At 47.6% G+C, this 13,951-nt stretch overlaps 1 protein-coding gene across 1 annotated transcript in view; it reads right to left on the bottom strand.

The window, feature by feature from the left end:
* Positions 1–3,104, bottom strand: part of PAPPA2 (pappalysin 2) — a 288,850-nt gene extending 285,746 nt beyond the window's left edge. The window contains exon 1 of the mRNA XM_013061142.2: positions 1,235–3,104. Within this exon, the coding sequence (XP_012916596.1) occupies positions 1,235–2,138 (904 nt within the window). The 5' untranslated portion in view covers positions 2,139–3,104. The remainder of the gene's footprint in view (positions 1–1,234) is intronic.
* Positions 3,105–13,951: the final 10,847 nt, after the last annotated feature.

The following is a 13,951-nucleotide window of genomic DNA, read 5'->3' as shown; positions in this document are numbered from 1 at the left end:
TGTTCCAGCAACACCCCATTGAAAGAGGCTCCCTCCTTCCAGATTTCTTTCTCCAGTCTGAAACTTATTTGTAGGCATCCAGCAACCTGAGAAGTTTTTAATTTGGGAAGTTGTCAAGCACTTTGGGAGCTCTGGGGTTCCATTCCTGTTCTGCCTCTGGCACACCTCTCATTGATTTGGTTTCCCCACCAATGTAAATGGGACTGGCAAGCATCAGAGGGCATTATGGATAATCCAAATTAATGAGATTAAAATGGATCTACCACGTGCCTAGCCTTGTGTGAGTTTCTTCCATGGGGGGGGGGATCCAAAGAGATAATGACACAGAACATGAAGACCTGTTATGTCTAGCCATCATTCCTTGCTTGAAGCCAACACCAACCCCCCCCCCAAACACACACCCCCAGTAAGGAAAAGGAGATAGTTATTCCTAATGCCACTCTTTTCTTTGTCCGTCTGGGTGATTTCCCATGAAAGCCAAGATCTGGGCATAGTGGAAAACACATAGGCAATGTTCTGAGATATTACCTCTGATTAAAACCACAGTTACGCATGGTTCCTTCTTAGGTCCCTCATCCAAGAGCCAGTGCTAGACACCAGGGTCCCGGCTTGTATGATCCAACCTCTTCCAGCAGCCCCTGCTGTTCTTAGACTGGATGCATGCATGTTAGGACAAGCCAGAGGGACTCCAGGACCCCGACTCGATAGGCTTTCTGCTAAGTTCCAGGGCTGCTCAAAGAAAAGGAACTCGCCAGAGCGAGGGGCTCCACACCTGGCAGCCGGATTTTCCCTCGGCCCGGCCCCGCCCCCACGGCTCACTGCGCAAGTCCTGGTCCTGACCCGTAGCTGCGAAGTTGCCTGGCTCTCTCGGACTGGACTAGGAGAACGGAGTGTGACGCTTCTAAGCCATTGACAACGAACCAGAGATCCTCCGCTTTAAAGACGGGGTAAGGAGGGAGCTGGAGGTCTCCTAAGTGCACGAGCGATGTATGGCACCACACAAGATCGATACTCATTGGGACAAATGCTCTTGTGGTTACAGTCATTATGGTAGGTGATGTCTAGAGTCCTGCTGTGCTGATGGATAAAGGCCCTTCCCCCTCTCTCCCTGGCCAGCCCCTCCTGGCTTTCCTGCCCCTACGCCCTTCCTCTCCTTGTCCCTTGTGTCTAACCCAGGCAAACATAAAGCCGGCCACTCCCCCAGGGACCTCAGAAAGCCCAGGCACCGCGTTACCTGCAATGATGGCTGGGTTGTTCTGTCCTCCCTCTGGTTTCACCCAGGCTTCCACTGTGAACGCCTCCCGGGGAATCTCAGCCAGCACTTCTGGTCGCAGCAGCAGCCGCCCCCGCCTCCCCGAGAAGTATAAAACAGGCAGTCCTCCTTGGGGGTTAAGGGTCTCTGTTTCCCAGTGGGGGTCCCCTCCACCCTTCTGGATGCTGTCCTGGATCAGACTGGTCCTGACTCCATGCACAAGGGGGTGCTTAGGCCAAGGTTGGAAATGCCGAGGAGAGACACCTGGGTCTCCCCGCAGGCCCCCCGCCTGCCCTTTCACCACCTGGCGACGATTCCTGGTCTTGGCCCGGCTCTTCCTTCGGCTCTCTGGCTGGGGTGCCTTTGGGCCCACGAAGGTGGTGGTAATGGTGGCAGCCGTGGCTGAGCGCTTCCGAGTCTCAGCCTCACCTGGAATGGTCTTGGATCCTCCATCGCCGAGATAAGTGTCCCGGTCTCCCCGCAGCTCCGACCACCCAGTAGGACCATGCCAGACCCATGGGGTGGCCGGCGGCTCAGCTTCACCCCTTGGCCCCACACTTCCATCCAGGCTTGTGGCCAGACCCCTCGGGGCATCTGGCTTACTGTGTCCTGCATGGCGGGTTCCCTGACCCCCCACAGGGTAGGGCCTCCGGTGGTCCCCAGGCCAGCTGGGGTAGACCCCAAAGAGGTGATGCTGGGGAGCAGTTCTGGGTCTTCGCAGCTTGGCCCCCAGCCAACAGCGTTCTCCTTCCGACAGCACCTGGTTCAGGTGTCCCCTCTGAGCCAGGGCTCTCTTGCGTGTCCAGCCCGGCTCAGAGCTGGCAGTACTGAACGCCCAGCCGGCCAGAATCACCAGGCTGGTTCTCAGGATCTTTAGACACATCATACCTCCCCCAGCTCTCTCTCTATACAGAACCAGAAGTCAACTTCTGGGTACCACACGGGAGTGATGGGGAGAAGAGCAAGAGAAGGCTAGCAGTGGATTCGCAGTCACCGGGGAAACTGTTTTGTTCACAGACCAAACTTTTAGGAGCAGCCCCGAAAGAGTGCCTCTTCTGGCTACCGGCGACCAGTGCTGTGCCTCCCTCTCCCTTTTCCCTTGACCTGACTCTCCTGACTCTAGTTTAGTCCTTGCAGAATGAAGTTGTTCATTTCTCCGGGTTCCCTGGAACCTCCTCCTAGGGAGCTCAGGTTTCTTCCTTTCTTTTTTTTTTTTTCTTTTTTCTTTTGGGTCCCTTCTTCAATAGCCCCTCCTCCCGCTGATCCTAGAGGAGGGACACACAGACTGGAGCCAAGCCCTCTCACACACACACTCCCTCACAAACGCACAGGGCTCCCTACCTGAAGTCATGAAAAAGACACTAATCTCATTTTCATTTCTTTCTCCTTCTTCCTTCCCTAAGAGTTACGTTCTTTCTGTAGCTCTTAACCTAAGCTACATCCACCTTCAAACAAATCCCTAGAGCAACTTGCATCCAGAGACACAGAATTTGATTCTTCTTTCTAAAACTGCAGAAGGAACCTGGGGGCACAAAAATCAAGCTGGTACTTAGCTTCTGCTCTCCAGAGGTCCTCCTCAGCCAGAGCCCCCAGCCAGCCGCCAGTTTGCCTGTGCAGGTCAATGTTCCCCTCAGCTTGCTGCTTGGGCTTGTGCTGTGTTGAAGGCTTTTTAATCCCCTTCCAACTTGTTGGTATGTTGCAAGTCTCCGTAAAGTTCTCCTTGGGGATGCCAGTCTGGTGTCCTAATAACCTTATGAGTCTGAGAGCCCTCGACTTCACCTTCTGGGAGTCTTGTGTGTCCCTGGGCAGATGGGAAAGAGAGCGGGAAGAGCATGGACTTCAGGGGACCTGTTCTCTCCGGTGCGTCCTGCTCTCCTCTCTCCCTCCCTCTCTCTGCCTGTAATTATCTTCTTGTTTGTTTCATTTAAAGACAATGATGATGTCAAGCTAATAAGTTTGGTGCATCACTCCACCTACTCCCTGTCCCCTCCTTCCTCCTGAAAACCTCCCTGCCTCACCGAGGCACAGGGGACAGACGCTACTCCTGGTTTCCCCAGTAAACATCTCGGGCTTTCTCTCTCAGCAGCTGCAGCCTACACAATCAATAGCAATCAATACTGTCTTAGAGCACTCTTTTCGGTGTGTATTCTCTCTCTCTCTCTCTCTCAGACATACACACACTCGCACATGTGTCGTGAACAGATCTGCTCGCTGTCTAATACCCCCCTCCCCACCAGCCATTCAGGGACCACTTGCTTCTCTTTCTTTTGTTTTGTCACAAGCCTCCTGTATTTTTTTCCTTATTTCAATCATTTGGGATTCAAAAGAACAATACGCCAAATTCACTTTATATTGGACATCGGGAAAAAGAACAAATCAATTAGCCTGCCATAAGAAGCATTACATGGGAATGCCATGAATTCTCACTACGTAGATCTTCTTCCCTCTGAAGTTTCTCACTCTAAAGTTACTAAAAGTCACCATATGCTGAGTGAGCAAATAAACAAACGAGATGCTCAAAATAAGTAATTTACAAGAAATGAACAGCTAGACCTAAGCAACTTTTTTTTTAATTGACTTGAAATGAATGGAGAGGATGGGCAAGTAAATACTGTGACTCCAGCCTCTGTACTAATGTTTGCCTAGAGGGAGGCTATCTCAGAGTCCCACCCCTTAAACACATGGACATGTACACACACACACACACACACACACACACACACACACACACTGAAAGCATGGTTCTGAGTTCTGAACACGGTGGTGGGGGGCAGTGAGGATATTTGACCACAGGTGGGTACAAAACAGGTAGGGAAATATACTGGGTCCTTCCTTCACTAAGAAAAGTTACTTACAGTTCTAAAATCCCTGCCTATATTACCCACACATAAAACACACAGCCCACACACTTTGGAGTAAGATCGCAGTGCCTCTTTTGCCTCGAGACTTCTCCGTCTTCTAAACTCCTCTAGCCCTGCTAATAACGAACTTGTTTGTGTCCAGCATGCTGTGCCCTAATCACCCACCCCCTGGCATGCCCAGTCTCCCTGCGCAGCAGCCACTGGATCCTCAAAGCAAGTCCCCAAAGAGGAGATCAATTCAGGCACGTGGACATTACTAAACAGAAATCCCTTGATCCGAGACTGTCCTTTTCCCTTCTCTTGTTTTCCTATCTCCCTTCACTCCTTCTGACTTAGTCCTTTTCTTTCTCTTTTTCTTCCCCCCCCCCCCATGAAGTAGCTCAAAAGAGTTTGGGGCTTTGGAAGGGAGTAGAGGGAGATGTAGAGAAAGACAGAAAAGCAGAGGAAAGGGGGGTGGGGAGAGAGAGGGAGGGAGGGAGCGAGAGGGAAAGAAACCCCAGGAAAGAAAAGAAGGAAGGAGAGGAACCTTAGTGTAAATGAAGAAAAGATCGTCAGGTAAGAAAAGCAGAAAACTTGCCCCCTCCTTCATGCCACCCCCATGACCCTCAGAAAAAGGTTCCATACCATGCATTTCAGGAAGGAGGGATAACACAGCAAAGAAGAATTCCGCCTGCTTTTCTGCCCCTGTGAATGTGTGAATGATCTTGCGGTCCCTATAGGTCTCTCCTGGCTCTCAGCAGCTAGTAATCCATTCATAAGGTTTCAAGGAGCTATACAAAACTCAAGCTTCCAGTTTAGTTTCTCTCTCTCCCCTTCATTCCTTTGCTCACCACTCTCCTTCAGCTCTTGGCAGTCCAAAGTTTTAAAAAAAAAAATGTTGAACCATTTCTGTGTTTTCCTCCTGTTGTAACTTTTGCTGTGACATCATAACCCTGCCCACCAACACCCCACCTCTCGCCTCCTTCCATCCCACCCCTCATCAGCCCAGACCCCCCAAAGCACCCCCCCCCCAAGGAGAAGAAGGGCTCCTGTCAGTTCCAACGTGTGAAAACACAAAGCTACTAGAAGGTGCCCCTCTCTCCCCTCCCCTCCCCCCCCTCCCCCTCCCTGCCTTACCCACCGCTCAGCCACAGCTCTCTCAAGGCTTGGAACAATGATCCCATCTGTTTGACATGTGCAGAAAGGTGGGCTGGATTCAAATAATCTGTCAAGTGGATCAGATAAAAAAAAACCCAGCTGCCCCCTCCTCAATTCCGTCACACACACGCACGCACATCATACCCCAGCAAAAGTGGGAGAGAAGTCGGCCGAGCACAGCATCCACCCTTGATGCCAGGGAGACACCACACGTGCCAAAGGCAACGCACATTTATATATACATAAATTCTGTGGCTTATTTGTTTATGACAAACACCAGCACCCCAAGCCCCTCTCCTCTTCCCCAAGTCCTGCCACTCCGCAAGTGCACAGATTGGAAAGCTGGTAGAATCTGTTTTGAAATCTCCAACGAGAGGGTTTTTCCCCCTTTTTTTCACTCCCAAGCACTATCTGTGGCGATCAGACTCAAGCAGGGCTGCCAGCAAACGCAGGAGGCCCCTTCTAGGGTACAGGCTTTCAAACCAGCGAAGCCAGAGGGAATGGATTTAAGGACACACAGCAGGAGCTGGCTGAATTTATTTTATTTTGACGGGGGTAGCTGGGGGAGGAATATCATTTCTGAAATGCCCAAGCAATGAAGGGAGAGGCTATGGATTTCTTAAACAGTTTTTGCAAGAGGAGCTGTGTCTTGTTCTGCAGGTAAATCTGTAAGGCGAGAAACTGGAGCTTAGAGATAAACAAGGACGGAGAGAGAGGGCAGGGGAAGGAGACACGGGAAGGGAGAGGGGCAGGGGATGGGGACCTGGGGACGGGAGAGAGGGAAGAAGGGGAGAAGGACAGAGGGGCGAGGGGAGAGGAGAAGGAAGGGGAGAGAGAGGAGGGAGGAAAGAGGAGGGTAAGGGGAGGAAGGGGGAGGGGAGGGATGAGGAAGAAAGGAGTGAAATAGAAGGAGGAGGGGTGGGGGCGAAGGGAAAAGAGAAGAATCTGGAAGGAGGAAGGACTGAAGAAGAAAAGCAGGGAAGCGAGGAGGGAAGAATGAGACCGAGAGGAAGGAAAAGAGAGGAAGAAGTGGGGAGGCACACAAAATATGGAGACCAGGAAGGCACTTAGATCCATGATGCTTAAACATAAAGAGATCAGAGGCGCAGGTGAGGAGAGCCACTGCAGAATGAGGCAGGGGTTGGGTTTTCTGCACAGAAAACAAAGGATACACAGTGGAGGGGCTCACTCCAGTGATCAGACACGTTTCAAAAAAGCAGACTGCCAGGGTTCAACATTGTCTCTTTAAGTAAATCCCTATTTCCTCCTCCTTCCTTGCCTATACCCTTCCTCCAACACCCACCTCCACCTTCCTTCATTCACTTTTTGTTGCCAGCATGATCTTCCCCTGGAGAATTCTCCAGTAAAATTCAGACACGGATCCCCCTTCCCCGGCCAAAAAAAAAAAAAAAACACGCCACCCTTAACACTCAGTAGCCCCCTTTTTTTTTCTGCTTCTGTCCACAGAGGGCCCTGACTCCTCTTATCTAAAGACTGAGCTGTTTGTGACCATCTGCACTTTGTTTAAACCCAGATGATACTATGTTTCCTCAAGCCCAGGACCGCAGGGCTGTTTCGCTTGTACTTGCTGCCATAGTGGGGCTGGTCAGTTTCCATTAGCATTGTCATCAGGATTAGGAAGAGTCTTGGAGCACAGCGAGGAGTCAGTGCATGTCTGTGTTCACCTGCAGCACAGAGCACTAGTGGGGGAGAAAGAGAGGTGGGGGGCTGGGGAAGAGATCCCTTAATATGGTCACTGATCCTCTCTGACTTTCTGATTCCAAAATCTGATCCCTTGAGGGAAAAGCTCAGCTGGGAGCTGGCCAGGAAGCGTAGTAATAAAAGCCTCCTAGAACACAACCAAATGCAGGATCTATATATAGGAGCCGGATCTGTTTTCGCTACTTGCAGTCGAAAATGACACCCGGAAACAAACATTTCAGCAATATGTTTATTAAAATCGCATTCAGCTAAGTGCTGGAAAGAGTGAGCTTCTCTGAAGGATTTCGCTGGAAGTCCCGGGGTTGTTGCTCTCTGCGGCCCTGGCTCCTGGTGCTCTGAGCTGGGAGTGCATGGGGTCACTTTAGATGCCTTCAGGGTGATCTAGCACAGTCCCCTCTTTTACGGGTGAGGAAACAAGGGAGAAGTCACACAAATGACAGCAGGGCCAGGACAGCATCCAGGTCTCCTGAATACCAGGCCAGGTTTTCCCTCCTCTGGTATGCACCTGTCTTACTGTCTTGGTATGCACGGGGCCAGCTGGATGGGAGGAGGGTACCAAAGGCTGACCTCCCCAGATGCCCATCCAGACAAAAATGCCCTGGAAGTATATGTTGATCATATGTGTTCTGTAACTCAGAATCACATAGCACTCAGAAGGAAATGCAAATCTGCATTTCCAACTCCTCCCTGTGTGTTTTGAGCCAAGAGAGGCCCTATCTTTTTGTCAAACTATTTGGCGCTCTGTGTGTTAGATAATCATATCTTTTTCCAAAGTACCATTACTATTATAAATTATTATCATTGGTAGTGGTAGCGTTTTGCAAAATACTTTTCAATCCAAACACATCAACGCATTTCATCCACAGGTTAGGCTTTCCCACCCCTTGCGGGCTGCACGGTGGAGGCAACATGTCAGAGATCTATTTCCCCTGGTGACAGTCCTTACTGGGAAAGTGTTTCTTGTAACATTTTGAACCTTGGGACCAGCTTGTGGAGCCCTTGGGCTGGGGAGGGTTTCACAGTGATGTTGGATCCTGCTCTGCTCTTCAAAGGCAAAGAAGCTCTACAGGGTTTATGCTTCAACCAGCATTGCCTTTCCAAGTGGAGTCTGTTCAAAAGACAATCTCATACCAAGAAAAACAAGAAGACTGTATACTTGCTTCTCCTCTGATCTAATGCACATCTGCGTGCTTTTTTTCTTCCTGTCTCTAACGATACAAATGCAAGGCAAGTGTTATGTCTATTTTACAGATAAACACACTGAGGCTGAAAGCTAAGGAACTTACCCAAGGACCTACAGACGCTAAGAACACAGCCAGGGCACATCTGAAATGCATTATGTTAAAGTGGAAGAAACCAGACTCAAAATACCATGTCCTGTGTGATACCACTCATATGACGTTCTGAAAAAGGCAAAATTATCGAGACAGAGATTGGTGGGGGGTCAGAAGCTGGTAATTGGGGGAGAAAAGTCGAATGCGAAAAGCACAAAGGGACTCGGGGGTGATGGGACTGTTCTCTATCTTGACTGTGGTGATGGTGCATGAGTATGCATTTTCCAAACCTCAAAGAAGCATGGACTAAAAAAGGTGATTGCAGATAAATTATACCTTGGTAAACCTGCGGTAGTGGGAGGGGGGAAAATGGGGCCAAGGGTAGGGCCAGGGTCTTTTGACTCTGAAGATAGTGTTCTTCTGTCTATATCCTGCAGGTGTCCAAAGACCAAAGGAGAGTGTGACAGTGCTTGGTCATGGATTGGGGCCACGCTGCACCTAAACTCTCCGCTGATCCTCTCACCTGGCTCCTCAGGGGACCCTATGGAACCAGACTGAAGGGAGCGGAGCTGGCTTGCGGTCCCAGCTCCATCCACCCAGATGACCCTAACACATCAACCAACCAACCACCAAAGGATCACTGGCCAACAACTAGGAGCCTGCTTCGCCATTCAGTAGCTGCTGGACCTTGGGCAGGTTACTGAACTTCTCAGAGCTGTCTGTAAAATGGGGAGATTGGAATAGAAGACTTCTACGTTTTCTTAGAGGTCACACTTGAGATTCTCTCATTTTTAGCCTGACACTTTTCTAATTGTTTAGGAAATTTTTTCTAATTGTTAATAATAATAATAATAATAATGGGGCACCCAGGTAGTTCAGTTGGCTAAGCATCCAACTCTTGCTGTCAGTCAGATCATAAGCTCAGGGTTGTGAGATCAAGCCCCATATCGGGGCTCTGTACTCAGCAGAGAGTCTGCTTAAAAATTCAGCCCCACTGCCCCTCTCCTTGCTCATGCTCACAAGCCTGTACTCACTTGCTCCCTCTCTCTCTTGCAAATAAACAGATCTTTAAAAAAATAATTTTAAAAATTTTTTAAATAAAAAAATAACCAGCCAGTGCTGGTTAAATATCTTCCCACAAATATCTCAGAGACTCAAGCATACATTAGCAATGGACACCCACAACATTTATTTTAATCCTTAAAGAAAGCCATAAATTCAAACATAACTCCACTTGTCACACTGATAATGCAGCAACAGGGAGTGTTTGAGCGCTGGCATTACAGTGACAAAGGTGTCCTATACAATGGGCCACTGTCCTATGTTTAGCACATCAAACATCAGAACACATGGTATTCATATGAAAACATTTAAATCTGAGCAGTTTTTAAATTTGCTACTGTGCTAGAATCTTAAAATTTGGTAATTCCCTCAAGATGGTACTACTAATATTATTAATAATAATAACTGACATTTATTTCTTCTAAAATGGCAGGCACTGTTCTGGTCACTTTCTATGTATATATTAATTGATTAAATCCTCACAACAGTTCTGTGAGGTAGGTTCTTTTATTACCCCCACTTTCAAATGAAGACTAATAAATTAACATTTATTAAGCACCTACCACGTGTTCCATGTAGCATCTTCTAGTCCGTGTAAACTAAGCCGTGCATGTAAAATACCTCATTTCACCCAGAAAGTCACCTATGAGATCGCTCCACCATGACCCTCCTTTTTAAATGGGAAAACTGAGGAGCAGAGAGTTCAAGCCACTTATCAGAGCTTAGTCACCTTGAAAACAACTGCTTATCTCTGGAGGCCTTGCTCTTACTCATGATTCTGTACAGCCTCTTCATACCAACGATGATTTGGCTGCCCAGCGCAAGAACCGATTTTTTTCTGATGAGGACATCCCACTGGTTTCTCTGGAGTAGAAGATAGATCTTCCTCAGGTCTTTTCCCACAGCCTCCCGTGGTGGAGGGTCCAGGACCTCCAAGAGATGTGGTCCCTGCTGATAGCAGCAGCCAGGTGCAGGCTCTGTTCTGCCGATGCTGAGGTGCCTCTCACAGGTCCCCGTAGACTCCTGTGGTCACCCTCCATGTCCCCACATCCATCACGTCCCCAGTGAAATCTAAGGGACCTGTAACCAACCAGTTATAAGTGGAAAGCCAGTCACTTCTCCAAGTCATTAACTCCATCTGGGAGGAATCAGGCAAGACAGATAAATGTTGGGTTGCTATTTATTATAACGAATGCAAACTTCTAATACTAATAACAGCTATTAGTTGATGGTCTATTAACCATCACAGTGTATTTCCTGTGTTAAGGTCAGCTCTGATAGAGAGCTTCAGGTTTTAGGCCAGATTCTAAATTCTGAATGGTACTTGTGCTATTTAACTGCTGAAATGTGGTCCATGTGTAAATATTTCAAAATAAATATGCTCCCCAGATGTCTTCAAGAAAGAGAGCAGGCCTATGGGAGAGGAAATGTACCCTTCCTAAATGCTCACCCGGCCCAGCCTTTCCATATAGATCACAACCACAACTGGAGGCAGAAACGTGAACCAAGGCAGTTTGAGCTCCTAAGCTTGTCAGATGCCCACCAACCCCCCCACAAGTCGTTCAACATAGACCCTATCTGTAGGTGCCAAGAAAAGTCCAAGTTTCTTTTCTGTAGGCTAACCTCAAGATGATGTGCTCTAGTTGAGAGGGTAGGCTCTGTAGGTGACAAACATGGATTCTGGTCTGGGCTCTGCATGGTCTGGGGCAGATTTCAGGGTCACCAGTGAGGATAACAGTGTGCCTACACTCCAGGTAAGAGGCCATAATAAGGCACATTTCTCAGCACCTATCCATCACAGAGTAAGTGCATAATAAACACTGGTATTACTGAAGAAGTCAGCTCCTTTCCATGTCCTACCCTACAAGCTTCTGATTTTAAACTTCCAGTCACCCCTAAAGATCCATTTGGATGTCACTTCTTCCTATTCCCAAAGGATCAGCCTTTCCTGTGTCCTCTCAGCTCCTCATTTGCTGAAATCTGTCATTCTCAACCCTGCCTGTGCCACAGGTATCATTTTGAGAGTAAACATTTTGAGATTTGAAAACTCAAACATGGTATGACCCACCTTCCATAATTACAAAAAAAAAAAAAAATCAATACTCTATCTATAATATTAAAAAAATAAGGTATAATGAAATCAAATGAATTTCAACATATATGTATTTCTGATTTAATTACCTTAAAAGATAAAGGAAATAAACAAATGCTTGGACCTACTTCTCATGAATAAGTATGGATTTGAGAGAAATAACAAAATACTCAACAAACATTACAGGTATTTTTCTGTATATTGACATTTTGAATCAGGGCTATCAAGGCATATTTGTACAAGTTCACAGAGTCAGCATGACTACTAGAGCTCCAAATACAGAAGGACAGACGTGTGTGTATCAAATGTGCCTCAAATGTTATACGTAGCATTGCCATCAATAGCATGTTTCCAAAATGGGGAACAACCCTTGGTAAAATCTGCAAACAAATCAAAGACAGCCTTTCTTCGATAACATGGAAGTTGCATTCCTGGGAAAGTATATTTAAAGTACAAAAAAAAAAATACTTCTGTGATTAAGCACTTATGTTTAAAATAAAGTTAACTTCTAGACATGGATCATTATAAATGGGTTTTTCGTCTACGTGAATGTTCAGCCAGAATTCAAAAGTCCAGCAGGATAAGGATTCATTTTGTGGAACTATCCATGCCCTACAGGACAGTCTAACGTCCCTAGCACCTGCCCACTGAACCCCAAAACCACCCTTACTATTTCCAAAAATGTCCCTAGGGGGCAGCACTTCTCCCATTGAGAACCACTCATCTAAACCAAGGCCAAAACATTATGCAAACAAATCTGGTGGAGCCTTATATATGCATTTGCTGGTAACACACTGCCAGGATCCACAAAGGAGAAAGTCATGTGGGGGCTTCTAACTGCATTTTTTTATGGTCTTTGGTGAGAAAGCTGACGTATCTCTTCCTCAGTAGTGGTTTGAACTGTGTGCGCCTGGAGTACACATATAGATGCACCCAACGCATTCTACCAAGAGATCACTTTTCAAAAAATCATTTAGTGAGCTTCTCCCTGTTCGTGCGTCAGTCCACTCTGTTCCATTAAGTTCCCTCTGCTTAAAATAAATAAATAGAAAACAATGTCCAGGATTGTGACATCTGAACACTCAAATCAGGGGTTCCGGTCCTTGGGCCCCATTGCCACATCATGTCCCTCAAATCATTGCTGGAAGATGTTGGTTACAGAGGCCATGGCCGCCACTGGCTCTGAGCAGCCCTTGGGCTACAGCAGTGAGGTCTCAGAAGCCATGGTGGGGATGCCAGTAGTCTCCACGTGATGCATAGAGGTGTGGTCCGTGTAATGCCACCCGTCCGTTCTGCCTGTGGGACTCTGAGTCGTCACCTTCCTGCGACTGAACTGAGGAGGTCAGTTTATGGAGCCATATGGTGAAAAGCCTCATTTTAACTCAACAGCTTGGACTCCTCTTGCCCTCTGAAGTAAGTCTTCAGGGAAGACACAGATACAGCATTGTGGCTTTACCTAACCTTTCAGGAAGCATGCTAAGTGTTGGCCATCACACTAGTTTCTGGAGACACACTGGCAATTAGATACAAGCCCCTGCCAACCTCGCCCCACAGACCTGTTAGAAATTCTCGACCATGAACACACTGTACAGCGTGGCAGCAGCACTGTCGTGGGGTCTGAGTGAACTGCTACCAGACACAAAGTTTAAAGCACCCAATATTCATGCAGTCATCAGGGGGATTTTTGAATGGAGCCTTCAATGGAAAGTAGGAGTTTTCCAAGTGCAGGGCAGTTCTAGAGAGAATGGTGCATACACGATGCCCCATTCACACTTTATTCAACCCCCAGGATAGCATTTATTGCTAAGTCCTATATACCCATGGCTTTCTGTCTTTCTTTCCAATGACCCTTCTAGGAAATCTAGGGTGGTACTGGTGTGTTTTATTACCCAAGTATTTCCAGAGGCTCCAAAAAAAAAAAAAAAAAAAAAAAACCCAGGCTCGGCTGAGAAACCATAGGAAATGTCGATCACTGGGGAGAAGAAATTCCCAGAGAGAATCAAATGGTCCCTCCCTTTCCTCCACGTGCTACTGAAGAGCAAGGAACCTGTGCCAGCAGACTAAGACCAGAAAGGACCTACAGAGATGGAAGTAGTACCCACACTTCTCAAAGAAACAATTCTTTTTAAAAGATTTTATGGGGGCGCCTGGGTGGCTCAGTGGGTTAAAGCCTCTGCCTTCGGCTCAGGTCATGATCCTGGGGTCCTGGGATCGAGCCCCACATCGGGCTCTCTGCTCAGCAGGGAGTCTGCTTCCCTCTCTCTATCTGCCTGTCTCTCTGCCTACTAGTGATCTATCAAATAAATACATAAAATCTTTTTTTTTTAAAGATTTTATGTATTTATTTGACAGAGACACAGTGAGAGAGGGAACACAAGCAAGAGGAGTGGCAGAGAAAGAAGCAGGCTTCCTGCTGAGCAGGGAGCCCTATGTGGGGTTCGATCCCAAGACTCTGGGAACATGACCTGAGCCAAAGGCAGATGTTTAACGACGGGGCCACCCGGGCGCCTCTCAAAGAGGCAATTTTTAAAAAATAATACTTAAATAGCAA

The sequence above is a fragment of the Mustela putorius genome, unplaced genomic scaffold (assembly GCF_011764305.1).
Source record: "Mustela putorius furo isolate JIRA1106 unplaced genomic scaffold, ASM1176430v1.1 tig00003942_pilon_pilon_pilon, whole genome shotgun sequence".
NCBI classification, from domain to species: Eukaryota; Metazoa; Chordata; class Mammalia; order Carnivora; family Mustelidae; genus Mustela; species Mustela putorius.
Note: the sequence above shows the minus strand (reverse complement) of the source record. Positions and strands in the feature narration are given on the sequence as shown.